The sequence below is a fragment of the Peromyscus maniculatus genome, chromosome 17, assembly GCF_049852395.1.
Source record: "Peromyscus maniculatus bairdii isolate BWxNUB_F1_BW_parent chromosome 17, HU_Pman_BW_mat_3.1, whole genome shotgun sequence".
In the NCBI taxonomy this organism is placed as follows: Eukaryota; Metazoa; Chordata; class Mammalia; order Rodentia; family Cricetidae; genus Peromyscus; species Peromyscus maniculatus.
The window spans coordinates 28,242,653-28,256,137 of NC_134868.1; the positions used below are offsets into that span (position 1 = coordinate 28,242,653).

At 42.7% G+C, this 13,485-nt stretch overlaps 1 protein-coding gene across 3 annotated transcripts in view; it reads left to right on the forward strand.

Annotated features, from left to right (window-relative positions):
- The window catches only part of Fam149a (family with sequence similarity 149 member A), a 49,293-nt gene extending 36,184 nt beyond the window's left edge, over nucleotides 1-13,109 (forward strand). For all 3 annotated transcript variants that reach the window (XM_042262517.2, XM_015997913.3, XM_076553439.1), the window contains exons 9-14: nucleotides 920-1,032; nucleotides 2,538-2,741; nucleotides 6,776-6,896; nucleotides 8,104-8,232; nucleotides 8,319-8,397; nucleotides 10,596-13,109. In XM_042262517.2, the coding sequence (XP_042118451.1) occupies nucleotides 920-1,032; nucleotides 2,538-2,741; nucleotides 6,776-6,896; nucleotides 8,104-8,232; nucleotides 8,319-8,397; nucleotides 10,596-10,669 (720 nt within the window). In that variant the 3' untranslated portion in view covers nucleotides 10,670-13,109. The remainder of the gene's footprint in view (nucleotides 1-919; nucleotides 1,033-2,537; nucleotides 2,742-6,775; nucleotides 6,897-8,103; nucleotides 8,233-8,318; nucleotides 8,398-10,595) is intronic.
- Nucleotides 13,110-13,485: the final 376 nt, after the last annotated feature.

The following is a 13,485-nucleotide window of genomic DNA, read 5'->3' on the forward strand; positions in this document are numbered from 1 at the left end:
GAGCTACACACCCTTACCCCCTACACACACACACACACACACACACACACACACACACACACACACACACACAAAGCAGTACAGTTGCTAGGTGAGTGGCTAAGGATTTGCGCTTTACATATAGGGTGCAAGTCTGGAGCCCGACATAACATGAGTCCTTCTTGCAAAAGCTCATTGTAATTCTCTGTGTCATTTGTGCAGTTGGAAGTTCTAAGCATTAATGGATTTGAGCCATTCACTAGTGTATCAAATAGACAGTTGGTACTGGCTTCTGCCATAACTACATGCTATTTATATACTCCATTTAATTAAATTGCTTTAGATTTTAAGTTTTGTGGAGCCCAGAGGAAAAAAAATTCCATACCCTTTACAAAGTTGTGTAAGCCTAAATGATGAGTAAGATTTGTTAAACTGAGAAAGAAAGAAGAAAAACAACAACAAAAGCCAAAACAGTAATAACAACAACAACAACAACAAAAAAAAACCAAGAGACAAAATACGGATCTAGCATGGAGTATATAAACAGAAATCCTTCAAAACACTGAACAGAAACAGGCCTGAGTGGGGCTTGTAGTTCGGGGTGAAACTGAATCTTCCAGTCTGGCTTTGCTGTCTAGCCTAAGACCTTAATGATAAAGTTCTTTGCTTTTCCTCCTTAGAAGTAACTTTTAAAGTTGCTACTTGTTTGCTATTGCTTTTGGTCTCTGATACATTAAACACAATACCCCTTGCTTTGCTTCATATGAATACGAATTCTATGAAGGTGGCATCTATAGTTGTATCTATTTCTAAAATGCTACCTCTCTTACACTTTCCTCTCACCCGCTAATTGGTGCCATTTACTGCCTGCTAATTCCCAACAGGCATCTATCAACAAAATGGCCTGGGTATTGATTTAATGATGCTGTTCTGTTTTTAGTTTTCTCAGCTCCATCGCTTTTCCAGCAACTTCTATAGTGACTTGAGTGGCGTAATGACGATTCAAGCCAAGCCGCTGCAGCAGAGACCCACCTATTTTGCAGATAAAACACAGTAAGTATTAAGAAAGAACTACTCTCAACCATTGCCAGTAGTCTATCGTGGAGGTATCTTTGTGGATTTCCGGGAACCTCTCTAGCACTCTTCTTCTCCCTATTCCCATGGGGTCTTCATTTATCATGGTATCTCTTTCCTTCTTCTCCCACTCTGTTTCTGATCCAGCTGGGACCTCCCACTCCCCTAAGCTCTCTTTCCCCTGACCCTTGTCCTCCACTACCCCCCTCCCGGACCCCCCATGTTCAATTTGTTCATGTAGATCTCATCCATTTTTCTGTCACTGGGTGATCCCTGTGTCTTTCTTAGGGTCCTCTTTACTAGGTAGCCTCTCCCTGGAGTTGTGAGTTGTAGTCTGGTTATCCTTTGCTTTACATCTAGTATCCACTTATGAGTGAGTAAATACCATGTCTGTCTTTCTGAGTCTGAGTTACCTCCCTCAGGATATTTTCTAGTTCTGCTTGCCTGCAAACCTCATGATGTCATTGTTTTTCTCTGCTGAGTAGTACTCCATTGTGTATATGTACCACATTTTATTTATCCATTCTTCAGTTGAAGGGCATCTAGGTTGTTTCCAGGTTCTGGCTATTACAAATAATGCTGCTATGAACATAGTTGAGCAGTGTCCTTGTGGTATGATTGAGCATTTCTTGGGTATATGCCCAAGAGTGGTATAGCTGGGTCTTGAGGAAGGTTGATTCCCAGTTTTCTAAGAAAGCGCCATATTGATTTCCAAAGTGGCTGTACAAGCTTGCATTCCCACCAACAGTGGAGGAGAGTTCCCCTTACTCCCCATCCTCTCCAACATAAGCTGTCATCAGTGTTCTTGATCTTAGCCATTCTGATGGGTGTAAGATGGTATCTCAGAGTCGTTTTGATTTGCATTTCTCTGATGATTAAGGATCTTGAGCAATTCCTTAAATGTCTTTCAGCCATTTGAACTTCTGTTGAGAATTCTCTTTTTAGCTCTATAGCCCATTTTTTTAATTGGACTGTTGGGTATTTTGATGCTGGGACACTTTGCTCAGCCTTGGTGTAGGGAGGAGGGGACTGGAGCTGCCTCAACTGAATCTTCCAGGCTGGGCTGACTACCCAGGGGAGACCTTGCCTAGGAGGAGGTGGGAATGGGGGTTGGATTGGGGGGGGGGGGCTAGGCTGGGGAATGGGAGGAGGGAAGACAGGGGAATCCGTGGCTGATATGTAAAATTAAATTAATTATAAAATAAAAAAAAATTTTTAAAAGAATTACCCAGCATGCAAGGACAGAAGCAGATTCTTCTGGTATGAGCCACAAAATGATCGCATGCTGTAGCTTGGAAGGGATGAGGAAAGGGGACCGTAGCTGTGAACTCTTCCTCTCTCGGGCTTTCCTATTGGATTATCAGTCTTTCTCCTCCTGCTCTTCACTGACACAGCAGTAGAAATGTCCATTTCTTCCGTTGCTGGGTGTCTCCTGCCCTCAGGAAACTTAGGTATGGGTACTTAACCGACATTTCCTTCCCCAGGAATGAGCAAGATGACAGAGTGTCTGGGGCAGGGGTGGGAGCATCTTCACGTCACCGACTGGGCCGCATCCCAGACCCTCGGGGACCACTGACTTCTGCCAAGAAAACACCAGTGCATAGGAGACTCCCTTCCATTGCTTCAGACCCGCAGAGACTGAAAACCCCCACCGTCTATAGTGATGAAATCCTGAGGGGAACGAAACTGTGAGTCTTGTTTTTTTTTTTTTCATGGCAGACTGAAGGCCACAGGGGCCAGGGGCACTTGCCAGTTAGGGCTGATGAACTGGAGGATCTGGTGGAAGGGTCCTCCGTCAGATTTTACCCCAGATTCTTCTAAATGAGTTCATCTGTTGGATTTTGTTCCAGCCATGTGAGTAGCTGGAGTAAAAGCCCATGCAAAGGCCTGAAGCTCAGGCCACTAGGAAAATTAAACTGATGGTAGGTGAACTTGGGTTAATTTAGTGGCCCCATTTGTAAAATGGATCGTTAATACCTCTAAAATTACAAAATACGTTTTATGGAAGGGTTTAAGTAAAATAATGCATGGTCTTGCACTGGATACTAATGTTCTGGTCAATTGCAGACCAAGTATATGACAGTGGTCACTTACGATTGCCTTGACTCCTGACATCACAGCTGCTTGTGAAGGTCCACTGTGTGACGTTTACACATAACGGGATGACCTGAGGCTGCATTGCTCAAAGTATTCCCATCATTGAGCTAAACCTGGGTTATGTAAAATGCTTAAAAATCAATAAATAAAAGGCGAGGGTCTGGAGAGATGTCCCAGTGGTTCAAAGTACTGGCTGCTCTTCCAGGGGACACAGGTTCGATTCTCAGCACCTGCATGGTAGCTTACAGCTTACCCATTCTGGCTCCAGTCCCACATGATCTGACTCCCTGTTCTGACCTCCAGGGGTACTGTGTGCATGTGATACACTGACATGCAGACAAAACACCCATACACATAAAATAAAATGAATCTTTTTGAAAAGTTTAAAGGAGTGTTTTTCACTTTTTTTTTTTTTTTAAGAACAGAAAGGGCTTTCTTAGGAAATAACACTAAAAGCTAATGAGCAAATTATTTGTTTCTTCCTTCATCACAGAACTCCAAGGAGCTTCCTTCTGACTACTTACTTGTCAGGAAACACTGTAATAATAACAGCTGTTACTTTATTATTATTGTTTCTAATCAACATCCAAGTAAACTATAATTATTCTGTACTACAAACCTCCATAGTATGCCCAAGTCTAAGCTGAGGAAACAGGCTGAAAGAAGCTGGAAACATCTTTCTTGCTGATGATCAAAGCTTTTGAAGGCATGGCTGGGGTACCCCCAGTCAATCAGTTGCTGAACTTTTCAGGAAGCGTCCACAGCACTTCTTAGTTACTTTTCTGTTGCTGTGAAGAGACACCACAACCAAGGCCACTTATAAAAGAAAACATTTTTGGGGGCTCATGGCTGCAGAGGGTTAGCGTCCCTGATGTCATGGCAGGAAGTGTAGTGGCAGACAGGCAGGCAGGCAGACATGGAGCTGGAGCAGTAGCAGAGAGCTTCCATATAATCCGTAAGTACAGCAAGGCATGAGACAGAGAGGGTGATGAAGCTAAGGAATGCCATGGGCTTCCGAAACCTCAAAGCTCCCCCCTGGTGACACACCTCCTCTGACAAAGCCGTATCTCCTAATCCTTCCCAAACAGTTCCACCAACTGGGGACCAAGTATTCAAATATCTGGGCCTACAGGCATGTTCATTTAAACCACCACAGCACTGCTTTCAGCTTTCTGGGTGTCAGCTTTGGGCAGTTTGGGTCTGCTGCCTGTATTAATTCATTTAAGCAATGTCCGTTCACCTTTTCTTTTCTCACAATGGTCACCTCTTATGTTTTCTTTATACCTTGCCCATGTCAGCAGCATACTGTCAACTCCAGTCTTCATGAGGTTCACCCTCTGGCTTCCACCCAAACCCACTCTGTTCCCTACAGAAATAACTCTAGACCCCTGCATGGTGTGTTCCCTCTGCTTTGACCTCTTTCTCTATATGGCTGTTTCTAGTGTTATTCTTTCCGCTGTCACTAATGAGTCCTTTTAGGTCATTGCCCTTCACTGCTCGCCTGTGGGATGTGAATGCCACAGATAAGCTGGGTATCTACATGTACAGCAGTGTTTTGTATGTAAGAGTCTAGGTTTTGCCCCTTTGGGGAGACCTCTCCCTCTGACAATATGTAATCATTTACCGCTCTCTTCCCTTATCGTGATTCTGAACCTCTTTTTCTTCACCCATAAGCATCCGGGTTTGCACCCTCTTACTGCCAATACTTCATATCCATTTGTACTTTCTTTTCTTTGTTTTTTGTTTGTTTGTTTGTTTGTTTGTTTGCTTGTTTTTTGAGACAGGGTCTCTCTGTGTAGCTTTGTGCCTTTCCTAGAACTCACTCTATAGCCCAAGTTGGCCTCTAACTCACAGGGATCCACCTGCCTCTGCCTCCCAAGTGCTGGGATTAAAGTCATGCGCCACCACCACCCGGCTCTTTTCTTTATTATTGTTATTTTGGTGCTGATGATAGAATCCAGGGCCTCATCCTAAATCCCTACCACTAATCTATACCCTTAGCCTTGGTCTTCACCATTTATTGAACCACTACTTTTTTTTTTTTTTTTTTACCAAATATTGATGAATATGACCCCAACATCAAAAATATGAATAGAGAGGCTGGAGAGATGACTCAGTAGTTAAGAGTACTTGCTGCTCTTCCAGAGGATCCGAGTTCAGTTTCCAGCACCCAAGGTGGGCAGCTCAAACTCTTCTGTGTCACAAGCTCTGGGGGATCTGACACCGTAATCTGATCCTTCTCACACACATGTGGCAGACACACAAATAAACATAACTAAAAATAAAAATAAATCTTTTTAAAAAGTATACAAGTCAAGGATCATTTGAGTCATAGCATTGGTTAACTTCCTATCAATTTTATGTAGACGTTGACTGTTTCTTCCCTTGTATTTTCCCTCTGTTCTAGAATTACCTGTCATACAATGCATCACTTTGTCATATAATTTTTCTCTGACATTATAACATTGGTATTTCCCACACTACACATTTTTGAAAGAGCGATTTTAATGACCACAAATTAATCAAACGGCTATATGGTTATTTAGTATTTGCTATTAGTGAAATTTCCCATTTGCTGTTTATATTATCAGTGTGAAGCATAGTGAATGTTTTGTATCATTCTTAGTAAGAATACCTTTAAATTGTTTCCTACTGGAACTTTCTAGAAGCAAAACTGTCAGGTAAAAGGTTATGAATATTTTTAATATTCATATTTTTGCCAGGATGCTCTTTAGAATCACTGTGCTTGTTTATATATCCACTGGCAGCATAGGCACTCTGTAGCCTCTACTGGTCAAAAGTTTACTACTTTGAAAAGGTCATAATTTCATTACTAGTGAATAAATTAATTCAAGTTGTTTCTAAAATAACTATTTTTATACAAAAAAGAATGGCAGATTTTTAAATACTGATGCCTGATAGGGATACTCTCCTGTCATTACTATATTTTAATTAGGATTCTATTATCGAACCACCAAAAAAATGAACTTGGCCACCAGTGTGTGAAATACAAAACTAAAGTATCACATGAACATCACAGCACCAAATCTATGAAAAATGTAGGAAATGGATCACAGTTCTTCCTGGTGGCTCTCATTCTCCCGACAAACAACGTTTGCCCACTAATTCCACATTGCCTTTTAGTAAAGCTTTGCAATTGTCCTCATTTAAGTTCAGTACTTTTATAATTAATTATAATCTCCATTGATGGTTCCACTCCACCAATCTCTATCTCTAATAGATTACTATTCAGGATTAATATTAATTGATAGATTAATATTCAGAATCTATACCACAGCACCTTGTTATAAGCTGGATCATACTGTAGGGTTGCATGGCTCTCTCTTGCATTGTCCTTAACTTCTCAGATCCTTTGGGGAGGATCTATCCTGAATACCTATAGTCTGCATACTTCCTAGCATAGCTGTGTACTCAATAGATCAGGCTGATACTCATTGCTAAACACGGTCAAGGTGAGTGGCCTTGCTTGCCCTGGCTTCATATTTACCTCCCTGAAATGCAGTTTGCTGTCACTGTTTTTAGAAGCGGTTGCAATCAGGAGCTCAGACTGTCTCCTCCTCTTCTGTGTGCTCTGGTGTTTACTTGTATGTTGTTGTGTTTACAGGCAAACCGGCATTGACCACCTGCCTTCCTCAGCGATTCCAGCCTCCCGGAGCCGGTTACCCCCAATAGGCGCTGAGGCTGGGGAGCAGAACGCAGCAGCTTCCGGGCCCCGCCCTGTTTCTGTAAGACGAATTCCATTATAACGGCAACCATTTAGACAGTCTGTGGGAAAACAATCTTGGCACTCAGAGAAGTCAGTCACGTTGAAGAGGGATCTAGTTAGCTGTGTTCAACATGTCTTCATAATCCACTTCTAGAAACTGAATGGCCTGTGAGAGTGTCGAGAGAGTGAGGAAACTGATTCACCCTTTTAGGAAATAAACCTCAGCTTGAACTAAATTGGAAAGCCCAGGCGTTAAGGAAAGACCTGAAATTCTGGCTGGTGTAGTGGAGACAAGAGCATAAGGGCGAGAGGCAGGCAGCTCTGCGCTTCAGTGTGGCCGCACAGGTCCTGTGACCTGATGCACATTACTTCCATGGTCTTCCATCTTAGTTCTCACTTTAGAAGCGTAATAGCCATTTCTGCATCAAGGACTCCTGACAAGCATCAGATGCATTCATAAACTTCAAATGCCTTGCACAAAGTAAGAGCTCAGTAAATCGTAATCGATGTCCTTTACATCTGCTCCCATCTTTATAGCTGACCTTTTCCATGTTTGTGCGGGCCAGAGGCCAATCACCCAAGCCAAGCTCTGCCCCACAATCATGGGGGTGGGAAGGAGTGCTTTTGGCAGTGTGGATGACCAGGCTTCTCCCAGGCTCACAGTAATCCCTCCCCGCCACCCGCCACACACACTTTACTCTGCTATAAGCAACTTGTATCTGCAGGGCACAGAAGAGTTCCAGTTGTAGGAACGTAAAGCAGAGAGGGAGGAAACAAAAGCGGAGTTTGTCTCACACACACCTTAAGCAACGCTAGGACCCATTCCCAGAAGGCAAGCACTGTGGAGCTAGACTGTTGAATCCTAGGATAAAGTAATCAATGAAGGCAGATGTCACATAAACAAGTCGATGTTTCAAAGTGCACTATTACATTTCTAGTCCAATTTAACGAGTACAACTTTCTGCGGGTAAGGTCTCTGGGCCCCCTTTGTATCCCATTACACTACAGCTTCATTGAGCTAAGTGATAGTGACACATACTTCACACACAGACTCATGTTTAGATGTGTCCACAGCAAAGCATACACTTAGCAATGTGTACATCAAAATGTCCAGATAAGTGGGTGATTGGATACACGAGTGAACAATTGAAACATTTATAGGTTTCTTTTTTGCTGTTATGAGGATTGTGTTTGTTCTTTAAAAGAACATGTTGTCTTCCACTTAGTACAGGGGAAGGCATCCTCAAAACCGCGTGTTGAGCGCGATGCCTGACAGTGTCGAAAGGTCGCCTCTTCGAGAAAGAACCATTGTCCTGGAGCAACTTTCAAGGCCCAGCACCACACATACCTTCCTGGTAGGTTCTGTGTTGTCTCGAATTTCAATTTTAAGTAAGAACTGAAAACAATACAGCTCACCCCATTTTTCTCTTTCTCCTAACAGTCAGATACACCAAGAAAAGGTTCCTTGACACCCATGGAGTTTGTTGCTCACACTTGGACAGGTCAAAGTGTTTTGACAGGTTAGCATCATCCACGTGTAAAGACAATGGTATGGTGTGTGTTGACATACTTCTGCCATCTGAGTGTTCCGGAGGCTGAGGCAAGAGGTTAGAAAGATGGAGGCCACTCTGGGCTACGCAGTGAGGGTGCCAGAGAAAAAGAGGAGGAGGGGAGGAGGAGGACATTGGCACCAGAGAGAGAGAGAGAGAGAGAGAGAGAGAGAGAGAGAGAGAGAGAGAGAGAGAGAGAGAACAATGGTGCTATTCATGAGATTTAAAAATCTCAGAAAATGAAATTGAAGATTATCCATCTCGATGCCCCTGCATTGACCATGTAGGAAGGAAGAGCAGGTGTGTGTGGTCCACGGTTGGCCTGACCTCAGACACCATGCCAGACCATCACTTACCAACTGCTGAGTGGCAATGGGAGACCTGCTCTTAATCAAGCAGTACCTTGCTCTCTTGAAACGAATGACAGGCTGCCTTCAGAGAGGCCACTGTCTCCTTCTCCCGCTGTGATTTCAGTCCTGCTAAATGAAACCCTTATTCTGGATCCTCCCTGAAAAAAATCCACTGTGACAGCGCTTGAGAAAATTAGTAGAGGCTTCTTAAATGTTTTGCAGTGTAGGGTTTGACATAAAAGTACTTATTCTTGGCCTAGTGGCCGAAGGAAGTTCTAGTGGGATGGGGACCAGTGACGTTTTGATTTTTAAAGTGTTGTCATATTTCTGTCCATGGAAGGAGCAGAGCATGGGATGTACAGATCTGTAAGCTCAGGCATGTCCCAACCTCTCTGGACAAGGTCTTCTGTTTTATGTCAAGCCACGTGGGTAAAATAATCCCTGGAAAAATCCATGACAAGGGAATAATAGCTAGTTGCTAGACATGCACCATTTGCTCAGAATTATAAGCCATTTGTGATAGGGGCAGCTGAAATGTTAAGAAAACATATTGTTGGAAGATAAAATTTTAATAAGTTATAATTCTAAAATTAAATTAGGTTAGCATGGTATAACACATTTATTACTGTTTTATATCAGCCTTTCTTAGCCTAGTGATGTCACAGATTTCAGAATTTTTGTTTTAATGAGACAAACCCAGAGTCCTTCATGTATAAGGTAAATGGGCCTACCACTTACCTACACCCTAAAACTTGCTTTTTGGGAAAGTCATGCTAGATAGCCCAGGCTAGCCTTGAATTTATGATAACCTCTTGTCTCATCCTTCCGGCTGCTATGACCACAGGTATGCCATGCTCATGGATGCTTTAGACCCTTAAGCTTTTTCTGGTACTCTTGTTTAATAGTTTTTTGATGTTTTTTATCCTATCAATATTAATTGACATTATTAGGGTGATAGTGCTCTCTCTTAAGGGCAGCCTTGTTTCATGGTGTGTGTGTGTGTGTGTGTGTGTGTGTGTGTGTGTGTGTGTGTGTGTGTGTGTTATGGTGTGGTATATGTGCATGATGTCAGTTATTCTCCTCAGTCACTCCTCTCTCCTTTTATTAAGCCTTGGCTGGCCTGGAACTCACTATGTAGACCAGGCTGGTCTCAGACTTGCAGAGATCTACCTATCTCTGCCTCCCAAGTGCTGGGATTAAAGGTGTCTACTGCCACACCCAGGCACGTGACTTTCTTGTGAACTCTGCTTCCAGCACAAACCAGGAGCTTTCTGTTTGTTCTGTGGTAGGAAAAAAAAATGGAGATGGCTATCTCAAGTAATGGGGGGTCCATCTTTCATGACTGGCACAATGATTCAGAGGTACCTTACATCTCATCATCCTGGGCCTTAGACAGATGTCTGCAGCAAAAGTTCTTGTAAACCCCTCAGCTGTGGGAGAATGCATCCCAGCTCCTGGGTTTGGTTGTGGGGTGGGGTGGGGGATTTCTTTCCCTTACTCAGGATTCTCTGTGATGGTGTTTGCACATGACTACTTTGTACTTTATGTAAACATGACATTAAATAATTTTTTTTATTTTTCAAAATATGGTCTGCAGGGAGCAGACAGAGCAATCTTTGGAGGATGAATTTTAATCTCCCTCTTTTTTGGGGGGGGGGTTTCAAGACAGGGTTTCTCTGTATAGTTTAGGTGCCTGTTCTGGATCTCTCACTCTGTAGACCAGGCTGGCCTCAAACTCACAGAGATCTGCCTGCCTCTACCTCCCGAGTGCTGGGATTTAATCTTTTAAGTCAAATGCCTGTGTGTCTTGTGTTTCAGGTTCACAGTATCTACCTAAATCTTACCAGAGAGCAACTCTGACATCGAGAAAGAGGTTCCAAGTGGCGTCGTGATGTCACTGCTCTGGAATTAGGGACTTGCTGGAACATGTGAGGCCTTGGCCACACCACTTGTCGCTTGAAAAGCATAGGAACAAGTATTACCTGGTGTATGTACTCACCTCTGTCTGACGGCAGGAGACGGTGGGACACCCGAGAGAGACACAAGTGAGGAAGTACTTAGTTTTGAACACTCGCTTTGTGAAGAGAACAAAGGTTGAACTCCGTAGCCCCTACGGGACGCGTGCCTGAAGCTCCTTGGGACCCAGTGCTTTGCTCAAAAGACCCTAGTGTGTCCTCAGATTCCCTCTTTTCATCACTTATACCCACGATTAGTGTTCACACTCTGATAATACGGGTGCATTCCCTAAGAATATGCCATTTTGTAACTCTAGACCATCACGTATATTTTGGTCTCGTTCTCTTAATGATTCCATCCAGACTAAATAGCAGTCATATTTGAGACAATTCGTCCATTTGAAAAAGATTCTGGTTCTGCTACTCGTTGTGCTGACTTTAAAATAATTACTGCATATGCAATGTATAAAGCGATGGGTTTCATAACGAGACTTCTCAGACCTTTGTTACCACATGGTTAGTCCTGAATAGCTGAGAAACGCCTTGCAAGCCAATTGTGTTAAAACACAGCAGTAAACTACTTTTCATTGTCAAATTTAGACAGTGCATTTAAAAGTCTCCCACATTTGAAGCTGAATATACGCATAATCAAAATCTTTTGCATATGGTTCCAGCCTTAACATTTAAGTTAACGTGTTTGACGACTGGACAGCTGAGAATTGTAGCACCAGCATCCTTACGTCATCCCAACCTACTCTTTGCTCTGACGTCACTTCTTCGTTAGAGTCTCCCTGAGTCCTTGCTGAAGGCAGCAGCTCTCCCCACCCCCGGCCCTTTCTCCACTCAGTTTGCTTCAGACCTTACGTCCCCCTTGACTGTTACAGTCAGAGGAGTGGAGAACATGGAAGAAATGCCCATTCGAGGTGAGGCCCCTTCCTGGTACTTCATCCTGGTTTATTATCATACACACACATCCCTAATCAGCATAATTTTTTATTGGATAATTACACTACATCAGCATAAATCTTTTCACTCTAAAATAAATTTTACATACGCACACGTGTATGCATATACCATTTAAACACGTGAGGGATGGTTCTCAGCACATTTCCTGCCATAAGATGTGGGGATCGATCGTTGTCTACTTAGAGATGTTTGGAAACTGACCTATCTGCGGCGAGCAGATGCTCATTGGATCTGCTCTTGACGCAGAACGACCAACCAGAAGTGACTTTGGAGCTTTGTTCTACAGTTTCTCCTTCGCTCCCTCCACTTACTGCAGCGCCAGGACAGGGCAGAGAAGGGACACTGGTCGGTCAGGTGGCTGTATTGATCCTTCCTTTCAGATAGCCACGGGGCTCACGTGTCACTCTCTACGCCTAGGGAGTGTGTCGAATGCTCAGTTTCTCACATAGAGGGGTTTTCTGGATTGATGGGTGGCTGGAGTCCTGCCCACCAGGTGCCTGGCTGGCTGCTCTGTGGTCCCTTATTACTGCTAAGAGGGCCATCGACTCCGCCCTCTCCCAGCCGTTCAGCCCACTTCCTATCAGTTCCTAGGTGCCATCCGACTGTTTCTCCCTCAACCCAGCATTTAAAAAAGGGAGTTGGTGAATAGGACATCTAAAGATACGGTGGAGGCCCCAGGATAACAGTTTAATACTACCCTCACCGTGTTTGCCTTCAGAGGCTGGGAGGTGGAGATGTATTATTTCTATCAGCAGAGAACTGCAGTAAAAATAGAACCAGGTGCGGTTTTTAATCTTCCAGGCGTTTTGATTGAAAAGCAAAGTAGTGCTAGAAGGCTATCTGGAGACTCAGAGGTCTCACCGATCCTAAAAGTGACCTTCTCCTGGGACTTAATTTCATGCCTGTGTTAAAGATATTTTTATTTATAGGTGAAATGAAATTGTAAGTTAGTAAATGATGCTGTCTAGACTGAAAAGGGAAAAATCAGGGGGGTGCTTTTACAATATTCTATTTTCATAAGCGAGTCGTAGGCTCTCTCTGGTAAAAATTGCAACCAGGAAATCACTTCTGGGAGAAAAAACTTCAGATGCGGGTTAATGACTCTGTGAATTAAAATATCTTTAATTTATCCCAAACCAAAGAAATGGTGAAAGAATTTAAAAATAGTTCAAGAAAATATAACATTTAATGGAAAAATGGCAAGATTTCTGAAGAATATAAAAGGAAGCACGAATCTTTGTGTTTGTGTTACTCTGAACCAGGATGGAGTTTCTTTACTAACTGAGAGGTTCACTTTTATTGCCATAAATCATTTCAGTATATTTTTATTATCATTGTTTTCTTATAATGATGGATGATTGTTCAGTACTTTTAATCATTTAATTTTTAATAAAATGCAAAATGTTAAGAATCCTCGGAATTTCATTGAATTCATAAAAACATCCTTACACTCCCAATTTTATGAGTTCTGCAACTATCTTTTACTTTTTAGTTTCTAACACAGACATTTGTTTCCTTCCTTCCTTCCCTCCTTCCTTCCTCCCTTCCTTTCTCTCTCTTTCTTTCTTTCTTTCTTTCTTTCTTTCTTTCTTTCTTTCTTTCTTTCTTTCTTTCTTTCTTTCTTTCTTCCTTTCTTCCTTCCTTCCTTCCTTCCTTCCTTCCTTCCTTCCTTCCTTCCTTCCTTCCTTCCTTCCTTCCTTCCTTTCTTTCTTTCTTTCTTTCTTTCTTTCTTTCTTTCTTTCTTTCTTTCTTTCTTGAGTTAAGGTCTCATGTAATACCAGGCTTGT